The sequence below is a fragment of the Megalops cyprinoides genome, chromosome 18 (genome assembly GCF_013368585.1).
Source record: "Megalops cyprinoides isolate fMegCyp1 chromosome 18, fMegCyp1.pri, whole genome shotgun sequence".
Taxonomy (NCBI): Eukaryota; Metazoa; Chordata; class Actinopteri; order Elopiformes; family Megalopidae; genus Megalops; species Megalops cyprinoides.
The window spans coordinates 17341861-17359927 of NC_050600.1; the positions used below are offsets into that span (position 1 = coordinate 17341861).

At 41.1% G+C, this 18067-nt stretch overlaps 1 protein-coding gene across 2 annotated transcripts; it reads left to right on the forward strand.

The window, feature by feature from the left end:
- The first annotated feature begins 2838 nt into the window (after positions 1 to 2838).
- On the forward strand, positions 2839 to 16025 carry LOC118793085 (ras GTPase-activating protein-binding protein 2-like). Of its 2 annotated transcripts, none has more exons than XM_036551073.1 (13): positions 2839 to 3040; positions 5496 to 5614; positions 5738 to 5819; positions 7407 to 7580; positions 7807 to 7894; positions 8041 to 8146; positions 9235 to 9424; positions 10079 to 10180; positions 10610 to 10712; positions 11153 to 11212; positions 11331 to 11459; positions 11550 to 11668; positions 12540 to 16025. In XM_036551073.1, exons 2-13 carry the CDS (start codon positions 5520 to 5522, stop codon positions 12816 to 12818), a joined length of 1527 nt encoding a protein of 508 aa, XP_036406966.1. In that variant the 5' UTR covers positions 2839 to 3040; positions 5496 to 5519; the 3' UTR covers positions 12819 to 16025. The 2 variants fall into 2 exon arrangements, with proteins under 2 accessions (XP_036406966.1, XP_036406967.1); XM_036551074.1 differs by having other exon boundaries at positions 2839 to 3026.
- The last annotated feature ends 2042 nt before the right edge of the window (positions 16026 to 18067 follow it).

Here is an 18067-nt window from a genome sequence, read left to right on the forward strand (position 1 = left end):
CATAATAGGATTTAAACATAGTTAATAATAATGTTTGGCCAGACAAACTGCAGCTCCTCTTGGTGCAGGCTTGCTTTAAATCTATTTTGCTCCAGGTTGGAGTTCGCTCCTGGAGGAGTGGAATTCCGTCCAAAACGTCGGGCAACACATAAAGGAATATGAGGCCACGGGATAATGCGTCACTTGGACGTTATCTAATTGATTTATGCATGTTTATAAATGTAGAGACCATATACACGATTCAGTCTGTCATGTGTCCCTACGTAATTTGCACATCTTAAAATGGTAATGAGTACAAGAAGTGTGCGGTTTTTTCATCTAATTAGCAAAAATACAAATAAAAAGGTTTGAACGAATTTTAAGATATTGTATTGGCGCAGTTCAAAAACTAGAATAACAGTTAGTAAAATCTTTTAAATGTTGATATTTAGCTTGTCATTAGTGTTAAATGTTTTTTTTTTTCAGGTTTTAGCTTTTTGTATAAAATATTTGGCTAGCCCCAAATGTTCTCTTCTTCAGTTGCTTTAACTGTTGCTGATGTTGTTTATAAGTCTATACCTATTTTGTATTATTTCTAGTATGATCTATTAATCAACCAGTATACAGTGCACTTAGAACATCTTTAATTGACATTATACTTATATCTTCAAAAAAACATTTACTTATATCTTCAAAAAGCGTTTACAGTGTACAAAAAAATGCTCATATTTACAACAGCAACTTCAAGTCAGTCATGAAATGCCTTTAAAATTATTAAAATCAAATAATATAATAATAATAATATCAAAATTAATCTGAGTTGGATTACATATCGGTCCACATGACTTCATAGAATTTTTTTCAAACCAGTAGGCCTACTCTTTGATGTGGAATGGTGTTTGCCTATTGACAAGTTTAAACATATTCGCAGTAGTTAAAGTGATTATAGGAAATATGATGCTATTTAATGTGTATAGAATTGTTCCTCTTTTCATCTTATCTAGTGATGTCATGCACTAGCTGGCTGATTTAAAAACTGTAGTACAACTTAATGTGCTTGCTATTTAAATAGCTGAATAATTTAGCTGTCAGTGGGACTCAGAAAGATCACTGAAATATAGTATAGATATAACAGTTCAGTAGCCATTCAGGAATTGTATAAGTACAGCTACATTGTGATTCAGCTATATTATGGCAACTCAGCAGGTTACCAGGTAGGTGCAACTTGCTCGCATGCTAGCTACATTGCTGACTAGCTCATGACCCATGGTAGACTTAAATCTAGCTGCAAATGGTAATCAGGGATTATGATGTGTATAATGTAACCTTGCAAGCTTGTTTGAGGTCTTCGAGCGGCTTCTGGCTGCTGGCATGTACAAGTTCTCATTTTTATATACACTTTGAAACATAAGGAGTCCAAATGTTAATGCTCTATTGCCTCTCTTTGGTACAATGATCAGATGTGGCTATTGGATGACTAGGGGGAGGAACCGTGATGGGGGGATGTTATAAGTGGTGCAGGGGATTTTGCAATGGTATATTGTGGCATGAACATAAAGATTGAAGGAAGAAGAATCCAGGGTGGGTACTGTTTTTCATTTTGACATTGGATCACTGATATGTTAATTGCTATTTGGTATCAATGACCTTGTTCTTGCAACTGTAATAATGACATGTACTAAATGTATCTTCCTATGAAGCAATATTTCAGTCACATTGGATAATATTGTCTGCCAAATAATTAAATAACAGTCATCATCATACATGTATATTTCATATGCTGGTTGTCTCAGGGTGGTGAAGTCATCTCCTAAATTTCCTAATGATGGTGATAAAAATAGTACAAGAACTTCCTTGTTTGGATCAGGAGATTCACATTCAAGCAATCAAGCAATTCGTTGATAATGAAAATTAAATCATACAGCACATTCACCCCATTCACAGAACTTCATATAGCCTCTCCCATGAAAGAATTTAGGACACACTGGGTTGCATTGCTTTGGAATATGTCTTCATTTTGTGTGAGGTAATACAACCCAAATTTGTTTGTTGAACATGGCTGTCATGTCTAATATCAATTAAAGACCTATTTTTGCAAGTGCTTCTTTAGTGACTTATATATAATACCTGATTTTTATAGGCCTATGCGAGTAACTTGCTAAATTGTCTGTTGAAAATATGTTAGGAGACATTATTTATCATTTGGTTATTACCAATTAACCTGCTAATTTTTCATATACAACAGATTGTGGTGGCAGTCATAGTTTTCATAACATATCCTATTGACATTCATATCGGTTGTACAATAGGAAAAATCTGTGTTGTTGTATTTGTCTTACAATTGGCAATGAACAGGTGTTGCTGATGGCTATGAGAGATTAGGCTGCCTAGGAAGGAGAAACCAATGTTTATAAGTACTGTAATGTGTACTAAAGGATTTATGATCATGTAATGGTCTGGAAGATTAATATGGAGAATAAGATGAAAATGTTTAGTGTTTGGTCATTTATTGTGAGGTCGAATAAGGTTGTACTTCCACTGTCTGTATGAGCACAGATGCATCAGAAGTAAATATTTCTTATGACCAGTGGGTCATTTTGGTTTCTTCTGTAGAAAAAAAATTATAATGAATATGAACAATAGGTTTCTTGTGGTGATAATCTATAACGTTATTGCTGTACCGCATTTCACTTCGAGATACATAATCCCTTTTGGCTCCGCGGCAGTGAAGAAGGCGGGCGGGAAAATAAAGACTCGTTTTCTACGTCACAAAATGGTATTGCCGAATGCGAGGGTATGATTGGCCGGCTCGGTGTGATGGGGGTTCCCTGCCCCGAATTGCAGGGGTGAGACGGTAAAGTAGTCTATCGCTTTAAATCACAATCTCTGATAAAGCAGAGATCATAAAGTCCCGGTTGAAATTGGGAAAATCACAGATCAGTCTTTTTTCCCGAAATATAGCCACATTATAATTCCTGAGTGCCGTTGACGAATTCTAGCTGACGTTAATATCGAGCATCATTCTTTTTACCACTGTGTTCATTTAGGTAGGTATTTTAAGGTAAGTGATGGTTTGCTTTTCCTGGCTTTGTCCTCATGATGAGGCTCATCGATGAAACGCAGTGTTTATGTTGTGCTCTGCTGTCTAGTTTGCAAGATAGCCAGTTTAGCCTCTGTACTGTGACTAGTTATATGACGATTTGCGTCCAGCTAGGTAATTAGCTAGGAATGACATCTGTATCCCACTTAACTAGTTTTCAATTTCAGCGGTTCTTTGTGTCCATTTTCCAACATAAACTGTGACATAATCGCTAGCAAGGCTAAGTTGTAGCCAGTTTGCTGTTTAGCTAGCTAATGTAGCCATAACAATAATGTACCCCCATACACACATTATCCAGCTAGCTCCCCAGCGTACATTTACTATCGACAACAAATAGCATTGTACGTTGTTGGACCGATGCTGTTCACAACGAGTGGCCTTTTCGCGGTTAATGTGAAACAAGCTTTATTTTTTATTTAGCCGGCTAGTCTGGCTATCTATGTGCAGGCAATATGACAATGCGAAGGTTGTTAGCTTGCTGCCTTTTATCATAGCTACGCTAGTTAGTTGACGATAGCTAGGTAATTAATTAATGTTAGCGTTCATCAATTTTTGCTACATAACGTAAGCTAAACAGCATGATGGTGATTTAGCCGACTAACGTGATTTCTTCGACATTTTAGTTGTGTGCAACTGGAATTAAAAAACGACGCCATAGCTAGCCAGCTCGCTAATTAGCTAGCTTCCAGCTACGCTTTGAGACCTTTGCCGGTTTCGTTTCTCCTCAGACTACCAAGTAGGCTATTTATGTTTGCTAAGTACATGCATTGTAGATAACTAAACTACATTTACATTCCGTCTACTGAGGGACTGGATGCTTTGATATCTGGATGTTATCCGGTTAAATTGCTTTAGCAGGCAAGATTGGTTAATAGCTAGCATATACAATGCTGTAGTTGCCAGTTGGCTAGTTAGTAAGATACTGGCACAATGGACGACGGTATAACGTACAGTTGGCTATCTTTCTAGCAAGCAAAGTGCGATTTTTTTTGGCTGAAACACCTTTATGAAGACTAATGCTACCGGGGGAACGTAAGAAAGGCAGACAACCAGTTATCCAATAGGCAAAATATGTTTTGTTTAACCCTTTAAATATACTATTATGTTTGTTAGCTAACCAGCTATATGTTGCCCAGCACCCGTATACTGTGGCTGGAAACGTGGATATAGGTAGCTGTGTAACAAACAACCATAGTTGGGCATCTTAGACATATCTGGCTAGTTTAGGAGGCCTTCCGCTGTTTCTTGCTAACGTTCACCGTTCACAGGCCCACACTTGCACGTCTTAACCAATATTGGCGATTCTAGTCGTTTTTGTGGGCTGATGTTACTTTTTTGTACAATAAAGGTAGCGGTTTTGTTTCTTGGCCTGTGAGGTGATGTGGCAAATAACCTGTATTCTTAACGCATAGTCGCTAGCCAGCGACCTGCATGCTCTCAAAATTTAGCGAGCTGCGCATTAGAGATGAACCAGTGATTGCGCAGTTGCGTGCAGCTTGGTAGCGAGCTCGCTTGAAATGGATTAGCAACATGGCTAGCTAGCTGTACTGTAGCCTTTAAAATGGGTTGGGCGTTTTTGCACGCAAGAAAATATGAGTAAGCTCTGTTGGTAACTTGAGTTTCATGATGGAGTGCTACACCGATAACGACGTTAATTGGTGCTAGTTTTGAGCTTACAACAAGCTGGCTGTTTTTGGACCCGTATTTTCAACAGCTCACGTTGTGTTAACCAACAGCTAGCTGGCAGTTTCCGGATGCATTCAGCTAGGAGTCAATCAAATAGGTTGACGTATTGGCGATATATGCAGATATGACTAGGCCAAGTGCATTTTACGCATTGTGTCCAAACATGCCCAGAGGACCAGGTACCACTTGTTAATGGTAACTCCAGGTGGCTATTAATAATGGTTGTCATTAGGTGCAGGCTATTTGGCGAACTAGGGGCAAGTTCTGTTCGTTTAGTATCGGTTCTGTGTGATATCTTTATCATTTGGTCTTTTACCTACATTTTTCAGTTAACCTCATGTTTTCCCTAATGTTGGAAGTATTAGTAATTCACAATCTTTAAACTGCTTGCTAGTCAACTAATGCTACAGTGGTGTTTGTGATAATAGTATCACCCAGCGCATCGGTCAGATCAAAAATGCAACATCAAATGTGTATCAGGTATTGTACTGCATGAATAGCATTTAGGTTCCAGTTGAATTTAGCTTGTAGTTTCAACCAAGAATGGACTAGCTGTATTCTGCCAGATACAACTGGCTCGGGCCTTTGTAACATTTCCTGTGGTAATCCCACTAATATCACTGGCAGTTTGGAATGTGTCCTGCTATTGTACACTGCATCAGACCTTTTTGCAGAATAAGTGCTAATCACTTTTTTTCCCCTCTCTATGCTTCCCCTCTTGGCCTTTTAGCATTTCGAATTGTGTACCAAAGAAATGGTGATGGAGAAGCCAAGTCCCCTGCTTGTAGGGCGGGAGTTTGTGAGGCAGTATTACACACTCTTAAACAAGGCACCAGACTTTCTTCACAGGTAAGAGGGTGGTACAACGAGACTGATCATGCTGTTTGTTTTGATTTAAGACATTTCTTTTTTGCTTGAAATTCCACTTCATGAGATAACACCTCAGTGTGTCACATTGATCTCCCCTTTCAGGTTCTATGGAAGACATTCCTCTTACGTTCATGGTGGACTGGATGCCAGTGGAAAACCTGCAGAGGCTGTATACGGGCAGGCTGTAGGTATTTTAGGCAACGACACATGTATATAGTATGGTGAATTTAATTGGTCCAAACTGTGTTGAGTTACGCATACAAACTACCAGATCCATGAGCTGAATGGTATATAAAACGAGGTGGTCACTGCGTCCTCACTGACAAAGGCAAGAGGGAGAAGAATGCGTGGCATTTTGTTATACACTGCGGAGTTGGACGCCGTTCAAGCATTGATTCCATCAAATGCTTCCAGCTTGTGTCATTTCAATCAGGTTAGCGTGGCGTGGTGGTTAAGGAGCAGCTCTCGTAATCTGAAGGTTGCAAGGTGGCACACTGCTGGTGTATCCTTCAGAAGGCGAATTTCTGACCTGAATAGTCTCAGTAAAACATCCAGTTGCATGGATGCAATGGGGAAGATCCAAGGTGGATTGAAACGTCGTTAGTGCCCCTGTGAAGTAAATTGGTTTTGATCAGAGATGGTGTGAAGGTGCTACTATTCTTTGTGTTCCATTTATTGTAAAAATATTTTTTACAAAATTATTAAGCAGATAACAAGAAGGACAACCAACTCGATTCTTGTTTAGGTCTGCACAGCGCATCACAAGAAAGCCATTAACAGTATGCTTGGGTGGAATCCAGATTTTCCTGTCCTCGTACCATCCTGGGAAAACATTATGCACCATAATATCGTCATTGGCAAAGGGGTTACAAACTCTGCAGTAGGGTGATAAATTGTTATATTGACATTGAGCTTAGACTAACCTGACAGTATAGAATAAACAATGAATATTAGGGTTAGTTTTATTTTTAAATAAGTGAAAGGTTCTGATGTGGTAAAGTCACAAGTAAGAATGAGTTTATCATATTCCCATTTTTGATTAAACATGCTTCCTGCTAATTTGACAGGTAACATCAGTGACATCAATTGGCTCTCCTGTCATTAGGCTTGGAGCCTGAAACATTGCTTACAGGCCACAGTTATTTATATTTATTATTTCTTTTTGCACAAGTTCGTTCTCTCCTCCGGTCTGTAGTATACAATCTAATCAGGGTTACATGCAACACCTCTTCCTTTCAGTTGTTTGGCATAACGGTAAGCCTTTACGCGTTGATTTGACCTCCCACTGATGGTCACATTTTGTCTCAAACTGTGTTGCTTTCTGCCTAAAAAAGCAAAAACAACTAGGTTCACTAACGTTGGTTAAGATGTGTAAAAACAAAATGGGGATGTAAAGTGTTTTTTTTTTTTTTTTTAACCACTCACTTCTCTCCACTAGTACATAAGTTGATTGAAGATTATTGTATATTAAATATAAATACTGCAGAGAATTAAAGCACTTTTCTGATATCAAAGTTGTGAAAATCATGCTGGTAGTGTCTTCAGACATCAGAGTGTCTAATCAAAGATGTCTAATCTGCTCAGTCCAGCTCTAATTCAGAGTAATATGACATGAGTGAGGCCAGTATGTTCCAGAAATAATACATCCCATCAAACTTAAGAACATGCCATGGTTTCCATCGCTTGATTTCCACAACTGCGTGCTTCTGCATTGTTCACGCATGATGGTATATGCTTTAAATTTCATGTAAATCCTCTATTCTCGTTCCAGGAGATCCACAAGAAGGTGATGTCCCTTCAGTTCAGTGAATGCCACACGAAGATTCGCCACGTGGATGCCCACGCCACCCTGAACGACGGTGTCGTGGTTCAGGTCATGGGCGAGCTCTCCAACAACGGGCAGCCCATGAGGAAGTTCATGCAGACCTTTGTGCTTGCTCCTGAGGTACGGTAAATTTGAGTTCCAATGTGTGGCTATCAGTACTTCAGTGATGAAGGGTTTGTTCATGATGGTGCGATTAACAACCAGTTCGATCCTTAATGCTAAAGTATCGTGGCATTTTTTGACAAGTCGAACATTAACATTGCATGAAAAGATGTTGACAGGGTTCAAAATGGTCGCTTTTTTGGTTTCACGGGAATTAATGTCATGCGTTTGTTTGCTTGGACAGGGCTCTGTGGCTAACAAGTTCTACGTGCACAATGACATTTTCCGCTACGAAGACGAGGTGTTTGGGGACTCTGAGGCAGAGCTTGAAGGTGAGCCTTGGAGGCATGTGTGTGCATGTGTGTATGTATGTGCGTGCATAGCTGTGCAGTATGGCAGGAACAACTCGCTGAAATGTGAGCAGTCCACATATTCCACGTCATGCAAGGAGTCACATGAAAGCGCTCGTTTTCTGCAGAGTCTGAAGAGGAGGTGGAAGAGGAACAGGAAGAGCGACAGCCCTCGCCCGAGCCGCTGCAGGACAGTCCCAGAAGCACCACTTACTACGAGCAGCATCCTGTAACGTAAGTCCTCTGCTGCAAGCTGGGTGTGGCACAAGAAACCACAGCCTGAAACAGCTTGAGAAATGGTGTGGTTTAATAACTTACAAATAGCTCTCTGAAGCGAGCAGCTTTCCCCTGAATGCCCTTAAATGACCTTGTTTTTTGTTGTATTGTCTACATTGAAAGAAATTGAAGGAACAAGCTCTTAACGTGGATGAGTCTCGTTTTCATCCTTGTGTTGTGAAGGTGGCAGTCTCCCTCACTCCAGAATTTAGACTAAAATGTCTGCATAGTCATATTAGTTGTAAAAACTAGTTGCATTGGTTAATGGGCAAGTTGGTCAGGGCATTATTTACAACACATTGGTATATATGTATGAAATGGACACACATCTAGCCATCTGAATTGTTATTAACCAGCGATTTCTAGAATTGGCTTCCCTTGCAGAAAAAATGATCTTAGTCATCTGTGTAATGAAAATGAAAGTGTAAATGACACAGTTGACTGTAAATGGCACAACCACACGAGCAGTGTCCTGCAAAAATGCTCCAATAAACAGGGGTTGAAAATCCCTCAGGAGCCATGGCTGCTGTAGTAACAGCAGTGATGCTAGCAGTTTTCATGAGTGCACAGCGATATGGTCATTGTTAAATAATCATTTTCATGTAGCGTTACTTCAAGTGACCAGTTGCGTTGGAAAATCTATAAACAGCAACATGTCCTACTTGGTTGTGCCAAAAACATTTTTCGTGTCACATTGCACAACATCGTTTACCTTCTTAAGATGAGACTTGGCCAGATGTTAAATGTTGTGGGCCTTGTCTTTTTATCACTAAACAATCCAGTCTGTTTCGGTCAGGGTTTATACTCCCAAGTAAACCTGTTTATGTACACCCAGTTTTATTTTTAATTATGGCTAAAACGTAACTCTTCTTGAACCTTAAATGTTCATGATTCTGGGTTGTTCAATGTCAGTCTGTTCAGGAATCTATTGGTCACTACTTTTGGCACAGGTTCATAGTGATGTTATAATGTAGCTTGATGCTTGAAGGAATGAGGGAGATTTTGAGTACATGTTTTTGTAAATCTGTGACTTTTGGAAACTGCAGTAACGGTGTGGAGGAGCCCTTGGAGGAACCGGCCCCAGAGACGGAACCGGAGCCCGAGCCGGAGGAGCCGAAGAAGAGCGAGGAGGAGCCAAAGCCCAGCATGGAGGAGAAGGTCATGGAGGAGCTGGAGGAAAAGGCACCCTCTCCTGTTCCCGTGGAGTCCCCGCCCCACACCCAGGAGCCGCCCAAGGTCCGTGTGCCACCACTGCATTCTCAGTGACTGTTTGGTAGTGGAATTTAAGTAGGTGTGCATTCAGCTGTACTGTAGTGTACATCCAACGTTAAAATTTGGTTCCCCATTTCTAAATGAATATTCAGGAATGTGGAAACATTTTTCATTCAAGGTTGTAATTTTCTTGTGGCCTGTTTCATATTGGCCCAGCAGTAATTATTTAATTAAGGAAATGTGCATTGAAGATTGTTGTATTTAGATTAGTCAGACATGCAGCTCCTTTGAAGATTGTTCCCATTGGGCATAAGATCATTCTTCATTTAACTTGATTAAGGAAGTTTTTTTTTTAAAGATGTTCCACCGGAGTCACTAAGGCTAATTTATTTTTATAGTATATTAACAAAATTTACTGTGGCATTTGTACGTTTTCTAATGCCATGACCCACATGCACCGCATCTAATTAAGGCCGGAAAATCTGGAATCGCAGATGCGGACACAAAAGGGACTGATATTCTGTCAGTGGTAATGTTTCGAATAAGACTCTCGTCAGCGGGAAAACTGTTTTGGTCTGTTCAGGCTTTCATTTAAGGTGCACCTTCAAATTGAAGAAGAAAGAATACATTGATTGGTGGTGAAAGAGGGCTTAGGTTTCTGTGTTGCGTTTCTTGTAGACCTTCTCCTGGGCTTCAGTGACCAGTAAAAACCTGCCTCCTAGCGGCACTGTTCCTTCCTCTGGGATCCCTCCCCATGTCGTTAAAGCCACAAGTTCACAGGTAATCAAGTCTGTGAACAGCTGTCAACGCATTAGCAAAGCACCAGCATACACCTGAAGGTAGACAATTCCTTTGAGAGTAGCTTTGAGTTGTTGTAGGGCCTTGAGTTAAGTATTAGTGCCTGTGCACTATTGCCAAATCAGCTTTTTGCTGTTATGTATGTTAAAATGATCATTTTAGCATGAAGAAGAGGCTTGTGGATCACGTAGCCATCAAGTGTAAGTCCATATGGAATGGGTGCGCAGGCCGTTTTTTTTCCATCACAGCAGCTGAAACTGAAAGTCACATTGAAACACTGAAAGTGTTTTCAGTCACCCAGATGAGCGATTTTGACGTTGAGACCAACAGAGGCTTTTCAGCATTCGGTTTTGGTTTTGGCTTTGGCTCTGGCGGTGTCATTGACTTGTCGCATTCTCACAAACGTTTCAGCCCAGAGTGGAACCGAAACAGGAGACCCAGCCCCCTGCCCCCCGTGCGAGAGATCAGCGCACCCGCGAGAGACCCGGGTTTATCCCTCGAGGACCCAGGCCTGGTAAGACGTTCGTTCCCCTCCCACAGCTCTCACCTCCATGTTTCTGAGGAATTTATCAGCCTGGTCTTCATACTGGTCTTCATCTCAGTTGACCCTCTGTGTAAGCGCCCATGACAGCTTTTGCTAGTTGTTGTAGATGATCTGTTTGACTTCTGTTTTTTAACAGGAACCTAATTGTTTGTGTTACACCTAACTCAGTGGAACTAAGAAAAGCAAACATGTTTGCATCTTGTAAGCTGTTTTCTTCTTAAGTGCATTGGGTGTACTTCGGTGCAGTTTGATTTCTCTCATCGTTCCTGAGCTGCATTTCAGTAGCAATCGGGGATACTTTTCAGTGTGTATTGAGTGTTTGTGGCAAGAATGTGTATGTGACTCATTTAGCTACAAGTGCCTTTTTGAAAGTGGCAGTGTCATTGCTGACTGCTTCGATTTGTTTTCAGACGGTGTGGCGTCTTCAGAATCACAGGCTGGAAAACCGCACTTCAGCTTCATAAGCAAAGGTAAACTGGGACACAGCAAGTGGGCCTCGCTAGCAGTCTGCAAGCATTTTTTAAGTTGGGAAAGTGTTCTTGTTTCTTTCTAATAATTCCGCACTCCGTCTGAATGTTGACTGTACAGGAAGGGGAGACTCTGAACCGAGTGAGATGGAAAGCAGAAGGATTGTAAGGTACCCAGACAGCCACCAGCTCTTCGTTGGCAACCTGCCTCACGACATCGATGAGAGCGAGCTGAAGGACTTCTTCATGAGTGAGTGCCATGTTGAGCTCCTCATTCGCTTGGCCTTGAAAATTACCGCGCATAGCTAATGTGGTTGGTAACCCCTCGTGTCTCCAACAGCCTTTGGAAATGTCGTTGAGCTGCGCATCAACACCAAAGGAGTCGGAGGGAAGCTGCCCAACTTTGGCTTTGTGGTCTTTGATGATTCTGACCCAGTGCAGAGAATCCTGGGTGCAAAGGTAGGAGGGGCAAGTATTGTCAGTTAATCATCCCTCATCAACATGGGTGATTTACTTAAGCATTGGTGTTGTGCACTGGGCCCTTTTCACATCCTTGGATGTGCACTTTCAGTGTTTAAAATCAGACGGGGAATCCCAGTCCTTTCATTCCCTTTCGGGCCATACAAGCACATGTAATTAGGAATATTGTTTTCTCCATGTGGTCACTAGCAGTTAAGCCATGTTTACATCTGTGTACATTCAGCCATACCTCACAGGAAGGCCTGTGGTTTCATCACACTCATTTGTATGTGTTCTGTGGGCCAGGAGTATGTGTACAAATGTGATACTGTGCCAAAATCAGACCAACTGTAAGTAGGCCTGTTAATTGTGTTGTGGAATGAGGAATTGGTTTTCATTCACTCTGTTACAACAGTGACTCAGGCAGGAGGATTTATAAAATCAGTTTGATCGTCACTGCCTTCATTATTTCATACTCATGGATATCACTTCCCCAGATGCAGATAAATGCATAGAGCTCAAAAAACCGAGTGCATTAGTTGAAGATGGTGATTTGCAGAAATAAATATTTAGAGAAAACCTCTCTTGCATTTCAAGCATTTAAGCATTTTAAAGGCCTATTTGACCCTATGGGTCAGCTGTAACAAGGCCAGGGAAAACAAAACCATAGAGGTAGAGACAAGGCCTGGAGTTACACATACATAAAATGTGCTGTGTGGCCAGCAAGGTGTGTCACCATGTTTTGGGTCTCAGTATTTCACCCGTGAATTGAGTGAGCGGATGAGGAAGGCAGAGGGGTGGCCGGTGTGGTTGTTGCCTGTCTTGCCGCGGCCTTCCCATAACGCCTCACGCCCATCCTCTCCCACTGCAGCCCATCATGTTCCGCGGCGAGGTGCGGCTGAACGTGGAGGAGAAGAAAACCCGGGCCGCCCGCGAGAGGGAGACGCGCGGCGGCGACGATCGCCGGGACATGCGCCGCAACGACCGGGGCCCCGGCGGGCCCCGCGGCATCATGGGCAGTGGGATGATGCGGGATCGCGATGGGAGGGGCCCTCCCCCGCGGGGCGGGATGGCACCCAAACCGGGCCTGGCTTCGGGAAGAGGGGCCGGGCAGGGCGGGGAGAGCCGCTTCACCACACAGCGCCGCTGAGGCCACCACCTGCAGTTCGGAAGTAGTACCACGTTCTTCATCTTTGCGTTCTCGTTAACGAAATCTACATATAAATATATATATACTTTTTTGGCTTTGGAATGTGACACAGCCTGTCAACCATTTCTTTGATGTGAAAGACGAAAAAAAAAGCGCAAACATCATTAGTTTACCAACTTTGAGCCGAGCCTCCTTGTCCGGTTTCTCAAGAGTTTGCAAATGTTCATTTTTAATTTGAAAAAGAAAAAAAAAACAAACAAAAACCAGGAGAAATCTGCAATGTGAAACAGGGACTGATAAGACTTTACAGTAGCACAGCCCATCATTTGGAGAAGAGATTAATGCGCATGCCTCCCGTTCTGAGAGGGGCTGCTCCACGGATCCTTCCTCTGCACATTTTGTATAAAAGCGATCTGCCCGTTACTGTGGAAACAAGAGGTGCAAATTTTGTGCAATTGGAGAGCTTGCCTTTTATTTTCTTTAAAAACACTGCTTAAAACTTAAAAAAAAAAAAAAACAAAAAAGATTTGCATTTATGCACTCATCAATATGCACTAATGGGTACTTGTCATTTTTACGCCGACATCCTTGGGACGAAGCAGGAGGTCACCCTCACAGTTGTCGGTCTCTAGGCTAGACAAATTACTGGCAGGTCTTGATTGCTGCTTGCCATGAGAAAAATACTTTCACATCTTTAACCCTTATCAAAGCTTCAATTACTGCTGGGGAAAAAACAAGTATTTTCATGTGAATTAAATTAATAAAGAGCAAATCCTGGACTTCAAATGGAAAAAAGGATAAGGAAATAAGCTCAACACTAGGAGAGTTTGATGGTTCTCTTTGCTTTTTTTTTTTCTTTTTTTATTATTATTTTCAAGTTTTTCTACCGTCTTTAACCAACATTGCCCAACCGCAACACAGGGATTGCTGACTCATCCCATATGAGGAAATATGGATACAACATAATAAATGTACAGCAAAATCATAGCTTACTGTATGATTTTTATTGGTTTTTAGTTTACAAAAAGCATGATGGTGCCTTTTGTTACATCCTTCCAGTCTTACTGGTGAGTGCTTTGAGAGGCGCACAGTTTTTAAAAGAGGAGCTGTTGCAGTTAAGGTCATTTCAGTGCATTGCACTCTCCTTGTAAGACAAAGGGTTACAGGTACACTTTATACAATCCTAGGCTGCCCAACTATTTTTGAGTTCAGGAGAGTTGCTGTAAATGTTTTTGTTTTTTCTTTTATATACACTTGTTTATAGTTCTTGGTTGAAAAGGCAGTCGATCGTGAACTGATTCAAGTGGAGGCACCTGGAACTTAGCTTCACTTTATCAGTGGTCGCAATAGCACTCGTTTTCCATAGTTGTTGCATTTTGTGTAATCGCATCTCACCACTAAAGCAAGGACACTGCATCTTTGGATAAAAAAAAAATTAGTATGGTGGAAGAAGTAATGACTGATGATTGGTTTATAAGTGTGAGTGGTCTCCAGCCCAGAGAAATTATTCCATGGGATATCTTTTTCCAGACCAAATGAGTTAGAACAATGACAGAGATGTGCATTTCTATAAAGCCTTGAACTGTCTGCCTCATGCGGGGGGGGGAAAAGAAGCACTGCCTTGCCATTTCACGATGAGGCAGATAAACTTTGACCGACTTGGGATTTCAGAGAAGAATCATGAATCCTTCTGCACCACTCATGATTGTAAAATTTAGAGGGAAAGAAATCCTTAAGCAGCCGGTTCATTATTGGTTGCTATGACAAATTAATGCCTGAGTGTACGCCATCAGTTTACACATTTTGTGTTCCCACTCCAAGCCCTAAAGTTCTGGCAGTTGTTCTTTTTAATCTTTTTGTATTTCAGTGCCGGTGTTGACAGTAGCCATAACACCAGTCCAAACCAGGAGTCTAATAAAAAGTAAATTAGTTGTCAACCAATGGGATCAAATATCATAAAGCTGCTATTTTGAAAGGGAGACCTGAACTGAATCCTGTGGAGAGAATTGCACAGATCTTTGTTTACACAGACTGCTGTAATCTGCCAGCAGGTCTTTTCAGACTGGTTTTGAAGTTGACTCGAATGTAGCGCCTTTTGGATAAGTCTCTTTGGGGTGGGGGTGGGATGGGGGGGGGTCTTTCTTGTTTGTCAGTCTTGCACTATTTCCAGCATTTCTCAGACACAGCTTCTGTTTCAGCAGCACCCCTTTGCGTCTCTTCAATATTACTGTGGTGTCCTAGAAGCGAACGTACTGGAAGGAAATGAGTATCATTTGCGCTCCTCACATCCCTTAAAGGCTCCTCTGAACTTGATTTGGAGTATGTTCTTTTTACTTTTGTTCTGGTGGCTCGCCAACAAGTCGGTTTTTGGATCAATCAGCTGTTCGGTACTCTGTTCAGTTTCCCGTTGCGTTCTTTTATAGCCACTCTCCAGACCCCTGAGATTTTAAGAAGCTCGGTCTGTCCTCTTAAACGTACCTTTGGTGTGAACTGAGAACATTGCAAATAGCTCAGTACGTGATGGTCTTCTGCTTGCTTGAGCAAGTGTGCTCCTAACTAGTGCAGTGGTACTACTACTTACAGTTTCCATGGACACGCAGAACAATCCCATGTAAACAACTGGCTGTTCACCGCGGCCTGTGTAGTTGTATATTTGTCAGAGCAGAAATATGAACAGCAGGGCACATCCTAAAATTGCAAGTGTAGCTGTCAGACCTTCGTAAACTTGGACAGGAGATTTGCAGCTACCAAGGTGAGAAAATGAGATATGCCAGCACGCTCTCTGGCTCTAGCCTCAGAAGTACTTTCTTCAACCTGACACCATCAAAGAAGCATACAAGGTGGCATCTTCTCTCACACCCTAAATTCACAATGGGCTGTTTTCACCCCCTTTTCTTTTTGGAATGAAACCTAAATTAATGGCTGTAAACTTTCTTTTTTTTTTTCTTTTTTTAACTATCGTTGAAAAGCAGAAGACATTCTAAGAAAGCACTAGAAAGATCAAAAAACATTCCAGTCCTGATTTTGTTTTCAGCGGAATTGGATTACCCTCTTTAGCAGGTGTGGTAAGCAGTGGTTTGCCATGTTAACTTTTTTTTTTTCCTTTGAATAGTAGAAAACGTGTTGCAGGTGGAGCGTTTTTATTTTTAGTTTACCATTTTGAATGTGTTGGATTTAACATACAATAAACTACTGATATCTGCATCACCCGGTGCTGTTGTCTTGTCTTATGAGGTGACCTCAGTTGAGATGCAAGTGAGGCATCATTCGATACACATTTTAAAGCAATTGGGCTCAACCTTGAAGTATTCTGGGTCTCGGATACACAAAGAAGTTCTTGGGTTGTATCAGAAATGTCAAGATGATTGGAATTTCTTTGAAGAGGCATCCATGAAAAGAATTATGGCACAGGATAAGGACCTGCACTCCAGTGTGCTCTTCTCCAAATGACTTCCCTCTCTGATCTTAAGCCATAACAGTCAAGCAATTACATTGTCCCTATATTTGATTGGTGATCATTCTCTGAACATGCCTAATAAATGATTGAGCTGGTGCATATGTGGGAATGTGCCTGTCTCTGTGTGAGTGTAAAGCACATTTTGAATTATTTGTATACTGTTGATTTTTTGCAGCTGATGAAGGGTCCTTAATGTTTCACTGGGTGAAATCAATACATGTGAACAGCAATTGGATGAAAGAAAGAAATGCCGTATTTTCTTTGCAGATCCATTTGTTTTCAGGAAAATCATATCTTGTCATATCTTTCTACTTGGGTGTGTTTTGCTGAAATTTGAATTATCACTCAACAGAAATGATTGTGATACTGTTGAGGCAATGTACGCAGTACACACTTGCCTTTGGGATTATGCTGTTTTGTTTGGTAAGAATTATCGGCACTTAGCCTGTCTTACCATGTATCTATGATACCTGTTTCAGGCTATCTGGTATATGTCTGTTAAGTGGGGCTATGTGGCACCACACAATTTTGGCCATATTTCAATTTTTGTATTATTTATCTGTGACTAAGCATCCCTGGAAGTGGTTCTATCCCTTGCTTTACATATAAAGTTAAACTCACTACTCTGAAGAAACAGAGTACCCCAAAGAAATAGCAGCACTTCCCTTTATTAACTGGATGGTGAAAAGGCAGAAATGGGTAATCTGTTGTCAGAGGGTAAACTATTGCTTTTCTGAAAATGTGATATTTTTAAACCATAATTTTTTATTGGAGATAATGGAACATAATGCGTATCTGAGGAGCTAACACTGAGGAAAATTAATCTTAAACATACTTCTAAGACAATTTCAAAAAAAAATAAATGAGACGTTGTCTCCCTACAGTTGGTTATGATTTGAAAAATATCGTATTTGTAAAATATCCTTTTTCATAATTACTCTTCTGTAAGCAATTTCTGAACATATCTAAAGGTAGCTTTTTGCTTTGTCCAAGCAGGTATTCAGTTTCAGCGTGTCCAGATGAGGGCAGTCGCTTCACTTCGGCATAGTGGCAAAATCCCAGTTTTATTAGCAAGCTCCGCAGTCTTTCCCGGAGCCCAGTTCTTAACCTGTCCTTTTGTCATGTGTTTTCATGGTCACTTGTACATCTTGTTTTCTGTTCATGTTCATGGGTTTTGGTTTATGAATGTAATTAATTTGTTCACCTTGTTTGAGGTTTAGATGGTAATTATTCAGCAAAAATGTAGGCTATAAGTAACACTGCGGGAACAAAAACAAGATAAGTGGTATCAGCCCCCTTTAAACCCCTTTAGTCTCCCTTTACTCTATAATCATGTCGTGGATTAAAGCTGTTTTGAATGAATGATAATCGTGAAGAAACCTACGAACTACACACATACCATCAGATCACCATTCTTATCATTTGTAATAGAAATATTCATGTCATTAGACCACGTTTAATATTCCGATGTTTTCTCAAGGAAACGTGTTCATATATTGTTAAAGGTAAGTAAACATTGTGTAGCTACAGACGTCTTTGCAACTCGGTGTTTGTGGGAACAGTAGTGTGACGCAGTGGTAAGGAGCGGGACTCGTAACCTAAAGGTTAACCTTACTGGTTCGATTCCCCGCTGGGGCACTGCCGTTGTACCCTTGGGGAAGGCACTTTACCCATTTTTGCCTCAGGAGATATCCAGCTGCGTAAATGGATACAGCTGTAACCAATGTAAGTCGTTATGGACAAGCGAATCTGCCAAATGACAATAATGTCATGAATAATCGGTATTTAACAG

Bases quoted from the DNA above. Each gene is read 5' to 3' on its own strand.
- LOC118793085 (XM_036551073.1), top strand. From the start codon at position 5,520: ATGGTGATGGAGAAGCCAAGTCCCCTGCTTGTAGGGCGGGAGTTTGTG. The intron at 5,820-7,406 runs GTAGGTATTTTA...TTCTCGTTCCAG, and splicing joins AGGCTGTATACGGGCAGGCT to GAGATCCACAAGAAGGTGAT. The intron at 10,181-10,609 runs GTAATCAAGTCT...CAAACGTTTCAG, and splicing joins TTAAAGCCACAAGTTCACAG to CCCAGAGTGGAACCGAAACA.